This window comes from Nestor notabilis, unplaced genomic scaffold (genome assembly GCF_000696875.1).
Source record: "Nestor notabilis isolate BGI_N333 unplaced genomic scaffold, ASM69687v1 scaffold26068, whole genome shotgun sequence".
Classification (NCBI taxonomy): Eukaryota; Metazoa; Chordata; class Aves; order Psittaciformes; family Psittacidae; genus Nestor; species Nestor notabilis.
The window spans coordinates 80790-94899 of NW_009940058.1; the positions used below are offsets into that span (position 1 = coordinate 80790).

The window sequence follows — 14110 nt, forward strand, 5'->3', positions numbered from 1 at the left end:
AGTCCTTCTGCAGTTGCCATTTGCTGAAAATTATGAACATTAAAGTCAGGAAGACAAAGTCTATAATTAGCATATTTGCTACGCTGCCTTTTTAGCCTTTCCAAGATGGGAAAATAAAGAAGTTTGTGCCCACAAATAATACCTGTGGTTAAAGCAACACTTTCTTATTAGAATATACTTGAAAAAGAATAAATATTGGGCAGCCACAGCCAATGTAATTTACATTTTTGTGGCAGAAAGGTACAGATGTTGTCACATTTTCTTGTGACCAATCACAGAGTTTACTTTAAATATAGCAATATCCAGTGTGATGGAGTTTCAGTCCTTGGTGGAGGTTACAGAACACCTACCACTGTGTAAATTACCACAATAGTCATACTCCATGAAAATAACTGCTGTTTTTTGTCTCTGGATACTCTACCTGGTAGAATCCATAGAGGTTGTGCACTTCCCGATGCTCCCAGTTGTTGTAGTGCACAGCATCTTTCTGCATGGTTAGTTCTGCCCCTTTGAAGACTGAAGGCTCATTCATGTCATTCCATACAAAGAGGATATTAGTGGATCCCTATGACACAGGGTTGCAATTAGTACATAAAAGAGTCATTGCTGTAACTTAGTACGTTTGTCTTTAGGGGGTGTCAGACCAGTCTGGGTTGTGAGTAGAAACAGCAACAGCAAAGCAAGACATGGCATTTATATTCCTGTGGTCACATGAAAGCTGCCAATCATTCATCTCATCTCTCTTGGTGGCCCTTCTGGTTAGGATGGCAGCCTACAAACCCACTTGATTTTTGCAATTCTGAGAAAACTCAGTAGATACTTGCTATTCCTGCCTTCTGGCGAGGGAAAAGAGGCAGGGAAAAGAGAAGTATTAAATAGCCATTAGGAAAAAAACAAAAGCCAGAAAAGAAAAATTGGAGAGGAAAAGCAGCAAGGGAAATGTCTACTGTGCATGTCTACTAGGGGAATGGTTTCAACAACCCTACTGCGAAACAGAACTTCAGGGCAGGGCAGGTGGAACTGGAAGTGTCCAGCAGTGTTCACCCAGACACTTTCAGCACTAGGCAGGAGTGCTGGAAGGAAGGTCAGGGTGAAGTGACATTGAGCTATGAGAGAGAGCACTCCCACATCACTCCTCCTGTGCTATCATGATAGTAAAAGCTGGAGCTGCAACAGCTGTGTTAAATTATGAGTTGCTAAAATGCCTGCAGTTTGTCCACCCTGCTACTGCAACTAAGCGAGCAGGTTCACTGGTGGCACATGGGCTGCAACTTTCTTAGGGTAGACAAGTCCATGGAGAAAATCCTTCTAGGGTACTTCAGTTTACCAAGATATTTATATGATATATATCTATATGGTAATACAGCTACAAAAGCCAACAACTTGCTTAGCCAGTAGTTTATCTTTTCTCCCCCATTTTCAGGCATCCTGGGATATGTAGATCATAGCAAATAAATACAAACCTTGTATGTTTTGAAGGCAAATTGATCTGCATACCATTTTCGCACTTCAGGATTGGTGAAATCCAAGTAACAAGAGGAACCTGTGGAGGTGGGAGATCCCAATCATTTACCTGATTTTAAGAGCAAGCATGTATTGTCTTTGCACCTAAATACAGCAGCCTAAGACCAGTATACCTTCAGCAGTAGGCACCAATAACGTAGTTGCTATTGTTTCTCAGACAAAAGCTCAAGAGCAAATTCCAGGCTGGCTTGGAACTCAGTACAGCTCTTGCCATGTTCTGTAGACCAACACATAAATTCTGGAGGTCTGAAGCTCAGCACCATTTAAGGGTGACTGATAGCAGTTTGAAATATGTTCAGATATGAACAGGAAGCCAGAGAGAGACAGCATCCCGGGTATTCTAGGCTCAAACAGGAAAGTCTTGCCAAGAAGCTGAATAACTACATCCTGCCATGCTGCTAGAAGTTGTAATATTTCCTTGATTTTTCCCATATTCATTCCTTTGCAAGCATTGTGGGCTTTCTGTCTGTAAAGAAGGACAACCTCCTTTGTCTCCTCACAATGAAAATAACATGGCAAATCTGTATTATGATTGAATCAAAGTCTTCAGTATCAAGGTTCACTGAATTTCATCCAGACTACTTGAGCTGTGCTCACTGCAGCAGGCTGTGACTGGATTTCTGTTACCCGAGACAAGTTGGGAAGATAAATGGCTGTTCTGGTTGACAAATGCACTTTTTTAGTTCTAGGCACTGGGACTATCTACAGATCCAATAGATGTAACAAAGGAAGTTGTACAGATGAGGCACCCAAAACGTGCCTGTACGGAAGAAATCACGAAGTATATGAAATTATGAATACTTTTAAAAAATGCAAGGAATGTTCAAATTTAATTCCACTTCTATGGGTTCCAATTAAATTACTCCTCAATGTTTTTAAAATTAACAGTTTGAAATGTAGAGACAAAGTGGTTTTTTTACCTGGCCAACAGATACCCTCAAAATCTTGCCCATGTCTGTCTTTCACAAAATATCCCTTGTTTTTTGCCTGTGAATACAGGGTGTACATGGGATCAACCTTAATGTGGGGATCAACAATGACGACAAGCTGCCAGAATGAGAAAATAAAATGCATGATTAGCATCAACTACACTGAAGAAACCAGTAAGAGTTCACTTTTGATAAAAGGCAAATAATGATTTCGCTTCAGGTAAAGAAGGTAGCTGTGTCACTAATTTTAGAAAGCAGTCACCAGTTCTTGTATATTCTGTGCTAGACTTATAATAACTGAATTTACAACGAGAACATGAACTCCTCTTGCCCTTCTGAAAGAAGAGCCCCCCAAAAAATAGCTTGTATAACATACAGCAGCAACAGGAGTTTCTGATGTTTTTAAACATCCATGCATTGTATTTTGTAGTTACTTTCTCCTGCCATTAACTGTAAAAGCTGGGAAAGTACTGTATCTCCAACTAAGGGACTGTGAAACTTGAATGCTATTTCAGCAGTCCCCTGTTCATTAACTTCGGGCAAAGATCAAGCATTAAATTCTACGACTCCTAGATATTAACTGTCTACTTTTTAATACCTCTATAATTCCAAGGAAAGTATTTAAGCTGTAAAGCAGAAATAAAGACTAAATAAGCTATCAGACTGCACATCATACCAGGACTTCACCAGAAGGAAAAACATTTAGTTTATGGTATCAACATAAAGGCCAAATCCCAGTTACTGTAAGCAGAAAATAAAAAGTATTATCAATACAAAGAAAAGCTGAAGCAACAGTAGCAGCTACCAATGGTGAAAGCTCAAGTTAAGCAGGAAAATTTTCTACTCTGCCCATTAAGAACAGCACTAGGCTGCTTCTGTAAGATGGAGCTTTACTTAGGTCAGACTTAGTGTTATAGTCAGGGTAGAGAATAAACTACGAAATAATAAAACAGCATAAGAAGCTGAATTAAGCAAGACAAAAGAACTATTTTCTTTCTTCCTGCCATATTATTTACCTTGCGTTTTTTCTTCCTGAGATGTTCTTGCATCTTTCTGGGGTTCTGAAATTTCTTTTTGTCCCAAGTAAAATACCTTTTGCCATCTGTGTGCTCTATGTCCAGCCATATCACATCATAAGGAATGTCATGTTCATCAAAGCCAGCATCTACTGCCTTGACGTCTTGCTCATCCTCGTAATTCCACCGGCACTGATGGTAGCCCAGAGAAAAAAGAGGGGGCAGGGCTTGAGTGCCTAGGAAGAGCATAGGAATGAAGATATTCTCTGAGAAAGCTACCATGATTAAGATGTATCTGTCTGGAGTTATGGGATGCTGGCCTAGGCTGAGTCTAGAGCACATTCTTCATACCAAAGTGACTGAACTCATGAAATAACAAACATTACAATGAGCTCAACAGCCAGAAAGAGCAGAGGGCTGTAATAATAATACAAGAGTGAGATGGAACTTGCTGTTCCATGATGCTGAAGTGTTACCCCATTAACCAACATAGTTTTATTCTTTTTTCATGTAAAAGTGTTCTAGATCTAGAGATTCAGAGCAGCCCTGCAAAGACTTGGGGGTGGTGGTGCATGAGAAGCTTGACATGAGCAGGCAGTGTGCGCTTGCAGCCCAGAAAGCCAACTGTATCCTGGGCTGCATCAAAAGAAGCGTGACCAGCAGGTCAAAAGAGGTGATCCTGCCCCTCTACTCTGCTCTTGTGAGACCTCACTTGGAGTATTGTGTACAGTTCTGGTGTCCTCAACATAAAAAGGACATGGAGCTGTTGGAGCAAGTCCAGAGGAGGCCACAAGGATGATAAGAGGGCTGGAGCACCTCTCGTATGAAGACAGGCTGAGAAAGTTGGGGCTGTTCAGCCTGGAGAAGAGAAGGCTGCGTGGAGACCTCATAGCAGCCTTCCGATATCTGAAGGGGGCCTACAAGGATGCTGGGGAGGGACTCTTCATTAGGGACTCTAGTGGTAGGACAAGGGGTAATGGGTTTAAACTTCAACAGGGGAAGTTTAGATTAGACATAAGGAAGAAGTTCTTTACAGTGAGGGTGGTGAGGCACTGGAATTCGTTGCCCAAGGAAGTTGTGAATGCTCCAAACCTGGCGGTGTTCAAGACCAGGTTGGACAGAGCCTTGGGTGACATAGTTTAGTGTGTGGTGTCCCTGCTCATGGCAGGGGCGTTGGAACTAGATGATCTTAAGGTCCTTTCCAACCCTAACTATTCTATGATTCTATGATTAGATTAACTGTCATTAGTGCAAACACTTAAATAGATTTTAATTGGTAGGAATACAATTCCTGTGACTGCTTGGACCTGAGCAGCGTAAACAGGCCCACAGGTGCTCCAGTACAAGGAGAACCACGGAACTGTAAGTGTTAGGATTTTTTTAAATTAGAAAACAGGTAGTTATGTACACATATGGCAAAAGGGAGCTGGGAAACAACTTTCCTGAGCGTGCACATCCACGTAGAGAGATCCTCTTGCCATCTGGCTACCTTCCTACTCCTGTGCAGCCGAACCACATTCCATAACATCTGTGCAGCAGACGATCATTGCTAACACACTAAGGAACTACCAGGGATGTTTCTGTGCTGTTAATTCTCTTTAGCACATAAAGAATTCTGCTGTCATAAAATGTTAGTCCTCTTGCCTCCATTGTTTAGTCTATTACTGAGCCTCTTGGTTCTTTCCTTTCCCAGATTTGCATGCCATCTCTGCTCCCCTCCCTAAGGGACACACAAGACAGTTACCTATCTTCTTTGCTCTCCAAGATACATTACTCTGTAACTTCTGCCTTTCCTCACTATAAGGTGGCCAGTCTTGATGGTGACTGGCAGTTCTAGCCCCCTGTGTCTCCTCTCTTCACCTAAGGGAGCAGTTTTGGATAGAAGTAATTATGCTGGCTTCTCCATTAGGTTCAAGTTTGGCCAGCTGCAAATGCTAGGGAAAACAAGGATGGAAGGCTGTCTTCATAAAGCACCAGCCTTTGCTCTAGCAGCTGCAATCTGGGAACAATTAGCCTCCTGCACACAATAGGCTATGTAAATATTAACCCACTTTTGGGTACAGCATGTTCCTCAGAGAATCTCCCAGGTAAACGTGCCATACAGACTCTAGTTATGTGAGTACCTGTCAGTTGTGCAAACTGCTTGAAGATATCAAATGCAGTGGGTCCCATCAGCAGGAAAACATCAATGATCCCACTTTCTGACATCCAGCGCACCTCAGTTAGAGGCACTGCTTTCTGTTTAGCAGTTTCTGCAGCAGATCCAGACAGTCCGTGCTTTGAAGGAAACCAAGGTAGAACTGAGTATCTCTTTATATCAAAATTTTGTTCAATGAAGGAGCAAAGACGGAAACCCACAAAATTCACTAACACATCCCTGGCAGGTATTAGGAATACACACAGAATGTTTCTTATGTATCCTCCACAAATCCTTTACCTTGCATACTGCTTATACAAAATAGAGTAATAGTTAGCCATAGGGAGGACATGAGGAAGATACTGACAGTTATTCATTAGGGAGCAGAAGATAAATCTCCAATAATAGTGTTATGTTCCTGTTGGCCCTGCTCTGGAGTGTTTTCTTTCATTATTAAATCCTGAGGAAAGTGAGCAACTCTCACCTCAGCTACTGCCTTTGTACTAATATCCACCAGCGTTTCTGAAGAGTTCAGCCAGAAGATCCCTGAAGTTCTGTTAGGCTTGTGTGCTAAGAGAAGCGGCACAGAACCATAAATGCCTATTTTGTCATGTATCTTGTGGCCGAAGATATCCAAATTATAAAGCCGGTAGGCATCACCATCACTAGGACAAACAAACAGATGTGTTTGTTATATGTAAGCACCTTGTACCAGGCCAATTTTAGCTCTTTTGCCATTCCATTCACTGTGTATTAAGGTCTTTAGTTTAGCACCCAGAGCTGAAATGTGGACAGTGTAGATTACTGTTTCTTTGCTTTGGTCCTAGCTACCTGAATCAAACAACATTTTTGCTGCCAGTGAGAATACTGTTCATTTGCTCCAAGTCCTAAAATATGATTCAGAAAAAAAGAAAAAAAGCATGAAAGATGGAGAGAGAACAGAAAGGGTCATTCATGAAATTGCAGAGTGCAAAGGGAAAGCAGAACAACTTACTTCACATGGACAGCAGCTATAATTCAGTTTGCTGTATCATTAAACTAAGTTATACACTACATAATATACATATCTCAAGCTGTTGCCTGCATTAAATTATTGAGACAATGTTATAGTTCTCCTTTACAAAATAGATGCTTTCACTAGCAATCTGCTACCTTTACCTGGTGTTTTTGAGAAGAAGTCCTTCTGTGTGTTGTGGTATTCCATAAACATGGTCATATCCATGTAAAGAGAAGTCCATCCCTACAGAACTAGGACCTGTGGGAATAACATTAAAAGAGAAGACCACAGAGTTCCATTCTCAGAAAGCAACAGAGCAGAACAACCTATCTAAAAAAATATATATCAAAAAGCAGGTTTTAATAATTAGCTCTTTCATACTTGCTTTCAACTTCACCTGCATTAATTCTGTAGTATAGAGGTAAAGTTTTAAACAGATTTTATTGTATTTATTCTGATTTTGATCTGGTTAAGAATGTAAAATGAATCACTTTAATAGAAAAATATAACTTGTAATAGGAGGTCACTTCTTTATGCTGTAGTGAAACTGCTTGAAACTATCTCCTGTTTCTATCCCAGTACCTACAAGCCAAGCTTTGCAGCACGGTGGTACAGCAGAGTGGACTTTAGACTCAGAGTTGCCTGTTTTCTACTGCTCTTCTCTTCAGCCTCAGCCAGGGGAGTAGCATGCACAAGAGCCTCTGCCAATGATATCATCTTGTCACATTAGTGAGTCCAGAGCAACTTTTGGCAGGTGATCAGAGATCCTGTAGACTGACAAGCAGTGGCTTCAGGATCCAAACCTGACCATGTGGACTTTATTCTTCCAACACAAAGAAACAGAAAAACATGATGCTGGCCTAATCTATATGCCACTATCTAATACGTCAGATTTGTTACCCATCACTGATATCTCATAGTCAAATTAAAAGAAGCGAGCGAGCATTTATAAACATTAAGGGCTGATCAGAAAGCAGACGGAAATATAAATGAACACAAGTATATACAAATATGTAAAGCAGTTTTCAGAACTGGACTGATTCTTACCATGAGCTTTGATATCCAAAAAACTGCCAAATTTCTCTTGCCAGAGACCCAGATCCTCTTGTTTCTCCTGCACAAACAGAAATAGCTAAGCCTTGCAAATGCAACTGCTCACACTATGTATTTCTAAGAAGAATATTCATTCACATGAAATTTGTACATTGTTAACTCTCTTTTTTCTTTTTGCCAAGTATGTTTAATATAAATAAATCCAAAACACAATTCAGATCCCGCTGCAGGAATTTACACTGAAGCACTGACATGCTAGTAGAGCACACATGCACTCTGCTATGGCATAATAGTAACACCTGGGTTCTTGGATAGAATCATAGAACAACAGAATAGCCCAGGATGGAAGGGACCTCAAAAGATCAGCTGGTCCAACCCTTCATGGGAAAGGGAGCCTAGATGAGATTATCTAACACCCTGTCTAACTGCATCTTGAAAACTGCCAGTGATGGGGACTGTACCACATCCCTGGGGAGGCTGTTTCAATGAATGATTGTTCTCACTATAAAAAATGTCTTTCTTCTGGATGTTCAACCTGATTATGAAATGCAAATATTGCATGGATGGAACCAAACAGGAAAATCTATACAAACAGAAACCAACCCACTCCCTAAACAGTAAGGGTCAGGCAACAAAAAAAACTTTTGAGACTTTCCAGAGTCCTGTGTGTGTAACTGATACTTTCAGTCTCCTTCAAATTTTGAGCTTCTTGCTCTGCCATTCATTGTCCTAGAATTTCCACTTTTTGCAGTGTCTTTCCTGGTTTTCTTTTCTACATTCATGCCAGAATAAGCAGATGTGGCCTCTTGCAGCTGTGTGACTTCCCTAAAGCAAGCACTCTCCCTGGCAGAACTCAGAGCTCAGACACAAGTATGCTGAAGGAAGCATAGCCCCTGCCATTTATAACAGGATAGCGGAGTATGCAGCCATCTGTTCTACAGGAGGCTAAAATTATATCTTGGATGTAACTCAGCCTCCTTTGAACACTGGTATGTGCCTGTATGTACTGCCAGGACCTGGTCTTTTTCCAGACAGACTATTACTTCTGTATTAAGCATGAACGTATGTAAAGGCATGTTTTTGGACTGCTGAAAGAACAAAAGAGAAAGACATTCTAAATAAGATGACTACAGGAAAAAACATTTTTAAGCTAGATCTACTTGACTGATGCCTTCTGTAGCCCTGGTGAAACACATAAATATTTATTCAACTGTGAAACTGCAAAATATCTCAATATAAAATACCAGATCCTTTTTTTAATTTCACTGGAAAGTGGTTAGACTATATCTGTAAACATAGCACCAGGAGAAATGAACATATGATTCTAATTCTCCTTTGTACAAAATATTCATGCTAGAATTGAAGTAAGCACGAGTTACCTTAGAAGAATCACTTGCTGCTTCCTCATTTTCTGCTGTAGGTTTTCTAGTGAAAACAAATACAAATAATCAGGTTATTGTTAACGTAAGTAAGGATTTCAATCAGAAAATTCATTTATCATTATGCATTGCCTTAAACGTTATATTAGAGTTTTGGTGCTTGACCATTCTGAAAATTGATGTCATAGTTGAGAGCTCTAACCCTCAAATCATTTTAATATTCAATGCCTTAAAATAACCTTCACTCCATATTTGAGTTAGATTGACTTTTTGGCCTTTCACATTTATTTCTGTCTGCATCAGGATTTTACCCACCCAGATCCTCCCTTCTTTGCCATTCTCTATCATGGGTTCTCTGTTAATTACCATTTTTGAAATAATGCTCTCTAGGACAGGTGCTTGCTATGCTCTTTTTCTAGTCATCACATGTCCTGCACTGTTTTCTCACCTTTCCAGTGCTTTGCAGTGAGATTCACCTGAAAAATCTTGTCGCTTGTATGGCACATTTTAAGTTGAACACAACTTACTTCAAGACCTTATATGGTGAATAAAACATACCTGAAGAGTAAGTTTAGTCATAAAAGGAGATGAAACTAATAACTTATCATACTACCATCACTTATTTCCAAGAAAGACAAGGGGTGCCAGGATAGTTTAGCATTTCACAGAATTGGCCATTAAATGAGGTTATCATTTTGCACATGGCTGCTGCAAGGGATTAAAACAGTCTGCAGTGAATTGATCTGAAGTGGTGAAGTTAAAACGTTACCATTGTACTTAGTGGTATAAAGTAGAAGGATAGATTTCAGTGCATAAGAGCTTCTATCACAGAAACTGCAATTCCATAGAATTGTTTGTCTTAGCTAAAGCACAATCAGTACCTATCGGGATGTGACAGACAGATACTGTACCTAGCACTGGGAGGGGGTTGTAGGTGCTCAAAATATAACAACCCATTGGAATTCATGCTCAGAACAGTCTCACCCTTGGACTGTAGCTCAACCTGGAAGGGTTTTGCTGTGACTTGAAGTTTGTAGTCCTCATTAACACTTGACAGCACCAGAATACCTGCCTCATTCTGGGATATGAAGAGTCTGGCAAATGAAAAGCAACATCAACTTTTTATGAATTATGAGCATGTGAAATACACTGTAACTAATAATTATTTGAAACAAAAATATGGGCTGAGAATACCTGCATGCATTATAAAAATCTCAAGGCTAATGTTGAGGCAAAGAACTCCAGAAATACATGCTGTGTTCAGGGTTCACTGAACAGTGCAACAGAACTGCAGTGAAAACTATCCAGTTTGCATTCCTTTCACATTAACAGGTAATGCTTTAGGTAAAAATGGTGCACCATTACAAGTAGGCTATTTTCTGATTGGGTCAAATAGCCTCAAGTTTCTTATGTATGTGACAAAACTTTCTTCTATGTATTTAACATGAATTTTTTAAATATTAACTACATGCATTTTTATTTTCTATTCCAATAACAAATTTGTATTATGTAGAGACAACTGTAGTGTAGCACAAACGAGAGAGAAGTAAAACACTCTTGCAAATGAAGCTGTGTAAGTTACTAAGGTGCTAAGTCATCCTCCCATCACTTACCTTTGGGTGGTAGGTTCCTTTATAAGAACGTCACGAACTTTGTACCTTGCTCTGAGAGGAGATGCCTCATCAATTTTAAGCCTGAAAATATTGCCTTCTATTTCACAAATTTCTACTTGTAGAAGAACCTGGAAGCAAACAAACAGATAAAGTGGTAGTGATAAAAAATACCAACTTGCTCTCAGCTCAACATCACCAAACATTTACTGTCTGGAGAAAAATACCCAACATGCCTGCTTTCTGATTTAATGTTCTTTAGCACTGCTGAGCAACAATCATCATCCATATGAATTTACACCAGCTAACTCTACTTCTCCCCTTTGAAGAAGCAATTCATTTTAAGTGGACTCTTAATCTTCAAGTCTCTCGTCTAGCATTTTGCAGCTCTCCCCACAAGCAGCATGGAAATCAGGGGTAGCATACACTAATCTTGAAGTCTAGACAATTTCACTACTGTGCTGCCAGTGTAAGAGTGGGATACTACCGAGATGTGGGCTTTCTGCAAAATGTCAGTGCTCGGTGTTCACTAGTATTCACAGTGGAGCTGACACTGGTGTACTGTGTCAGAATAACACAGGTGTACCTAAAACACCTAGGTGTACTTAAGGTACACCTAAAGAAAATGCATTATACTGCCCTACCCACTGTAATTTGCTATTTAGAGTGGGAAGTCACTCTGTTCTAGCTCATACAAAATGACTCGTTTTTCTTCCATGGAAGATCCCTACCCCACAAGTCTGTTTTTTTCCCCCTGTTTTTTCTCCTTTCTTAATCTCTCCTCCTGTGAGACACAAAACTGAGATACAAAAATTTTGGCATGATATATTTTCCCTTTACCTGGAAGTCAATCAGCCCTTCTCTCATCAAAGGCATGAAAGAATGAAAGAGCCATAATGCCAAAGGGAGAACAGGCAAGATAGAAAAGATTTATTTGGATTTCCAGACTTTGCTTCTGAGGAAATGTATTATACCATCTTTATATAAACCCCTGAATAGCCTAGGAAGCCACAGAGCCTTCAGTCTTAAACTCTAGAAAAGAAAATAGGCTCCTTCTTCTGTGCTGACTGCAAAGAAGCTCAGGATTAATAAGAGATGCAGAAAATATATTTATGCAGAGTATCTATATAGTGTGATGCTTCGAGCATGGAAGAGAGCTGTAGTTCCAAACTCCCGCAATCTGAGGACAGGTTAGGTTGCCTGTTCTCTGAGTGAATGTGCTAGCTGTTAAACTAGAGAAGTAGAAGACACCCCTCTTCCTGGCTGTCTTCTTAAATGCAAAGAAGACTTCTTTTTCCCAAAAAAAGGCCTTTGTGCAAACACAAGAATACAAAGATATGGTTAGGATGTGCTGGTCTTCTTATTCCTTTACAGAAAAATAATTAATTATTTTGGAATAGTGGAGCAAACGCTGAATTAAAGACTTCTTTTTTTTTTTCCAGATTGAATTGTATTCAGAATTTTCATTAAGCTGTTAAAGATTCTTTAAAATACCTGTTCTCCTTGCCCAGTTCCAAGCTGTCAAATAAACACTGACCAGTAAGGACATCTTTAGACTGATATTTTGCATCATATCTTAAATATCTATCACTGCAGAACCTCAAAACCTGCAAATATTATCAGACTTGTTGATAATATTCACTGCTTTTTCTGTAAGCACTCTCCTATGCTGGCTGGGATCTCACCTTATTCTCCTCATGAATAATTTGGAATTTGACATTCTCATCACTCAATGTGACTGAATCCAGCAATGCTCGATAATAGGATTTTCCAGGGTGCAGAAGTTTCTGACGCCTGTCAAGACAGAAAATTACTTCTGGTCACCCTAATTGTTGTAGCTTATATCACACAGAGGGACACAATATTGTTAGAAATATTTACTTAATAATTCTATCTTGAAATTTTTCAAATACAGTTATTATCAGTGATTCAAGTCAATGGGAAAAGTAATATAATAATATAACTATACATGTTTAAGCACACATATATCTTTATGAATGAGATGTTAGAGGGGTTAGCTCACCCATCACCACTCTATAGGGTTTTTTTTCAAACAGTAGTAGTCTCAATTCAACTGTCCAAGAAAATTCTCAGCTGTCCAGTTACATTCTTCTTCTTTCCATGATCCCAGAAATTTCAGCTGAATAACCTGTTTTACATTTTCTGTCATAAACCCCTGCTTCACATGCAGCCCTCTGGTGAACAGCTTCTACATTCTGTGGTGATTAAGTAGTTTATGTTTGTAATTTGTAACCTCCTGAATACACCCTGAGAAAATTGTTTTTCAATAAGCCTGCTGACTACTGACTTTTGGCCACAGCTTTTGGTCTTCATGATGATTTTAGGGCAGAGACCCTGAAACAGAGGTTCTTTCAACTGTTTGTAGAATGCTCCTTGCTGAGGCCAGGTCTTAGGAACTATTTGAAGATAAGTATCTTGGAGGCTACCTTAAATGGAAGCTTCTTCATTAGTAACCTGACTTTGTTTTGTTGCAAACAGAAATTGCACAAATGTGAGCAATCAGATAAAGAATTTCTTTTAAAAGCAGAGCAAAGACGAAATCTGTTGCTTGCCAGTGTGTGGCAACCTCCTGCTGAGAAATTAGATGTATTAAGTTAACATGGTGACAGGCTAGAAAGGGCTGGTATGAAAAGATGAAAGAGTCCTGCTCACATTGGTGAAATGTTATTTGGAGGTTTCTGAACCTAATTTCCTTCAGAACAGAAATAAGTATCTGAAACTGTAACCAATTATGTCAATGACTAATTATCATAACATTGGGCAATCATTCCTTTCACTCACATAGCAATAGCTAAAATATTGCTGGGGCTTTGTCAGATGAGAGGAATGACTTTTGAATTTTAACAGAAGATGTTTTGGATGTAAGATTACACCTTTTAAAATATGTTGATTACTGCATGCTGAGAGGTGAGTGGAACACTCACTTTGAAAGATAAATCCTGGAAGTAGCAGACTTGCTGTGATTAAAAGCAATGTGCAACAACTTCCTGTATTGTTTAATATTACTGGTTTAAAAACCAAAAGCAAATGCAAACCAAACCTACACTACAATTCTTCTCTTTACCTGTAAAAAGCAATCTGGTTGCATTTCTTAAAGGTGCTTTTGTCCACAGCTTCATCTTGGACACTAGAAAGAGCAGATAAAGAAAATACTTAAAATGTATTCACCAAACACCTGCTGAATGATCAGATGATGGGATCCTCCTCAAGAGGGGTAAGGACTGAAGAGGGAGCAGACAACCATGGTGACATAAAACGTGTTGGACTTTGAAGTACTGTGCGTGGATATGGGAAGAATTTCTTACACATTTAGTTCTATGCTAAACCATTTCCTTCTAAACTGATAACTTGAGCAATTTGGGCAATCTGTGACTAACAGAACTGACTTTCAGCACTAGTGAATTCTTGGGGCTTTGCATTTTTTGGCCAGATCTCACTCTGCAG

General features: G+C 39.5%; 1 protein-coding gene across 1 annotated transcript in view; it reads right to left on the reverse strand.

Moving 5' to 3' along the window:
- Positions 1 to 13818, reverse strand: part of GANC (glucosidase, alpha; neutral C) — a gene marked incomplete at its 5' end in the record, with an annotated part of 22161 nt that extends 8343 nt beyond the window's left edge. The window contains 14 exon segments of the mRNA XM_010020177.1: positions 1 to 23; positions 422 to 565; positions 1464 to 1543; positions 2445 to 2571; positions 3470 to 3705; positions 5593 to 5746; positions 6091 to 6271; positions 6765 to 6861; positions 7651 to 7717; positions 9036 to 9081; positions 9947 to 10129; positions 10649 to 10776; positions 12331 to 12439; positions 13731 to 13818. The exon segment at positions 1 to 23 is cut by the window's left edge and continues 13 nt beyond it. Coding sequence (XP_010018479.1) covers positions 1 to 23; positions 422 to 565; positions 1464 to 1543; positions 2445 to 2571; positions 3470 to 3705; positions 5593 to 5746; positions 6091 to 6271; positions 6765 to 6861; positions 7651 to 7717; positions 9036 to 9081; positions 9947 to 10129; positions 10649 to 10776; positions 12331 to 12439; positions 13731 to 13818 — 1663 coding nt within the window.
- Positions 13819 to 14110: the final 292 nt, after the last annotated feature.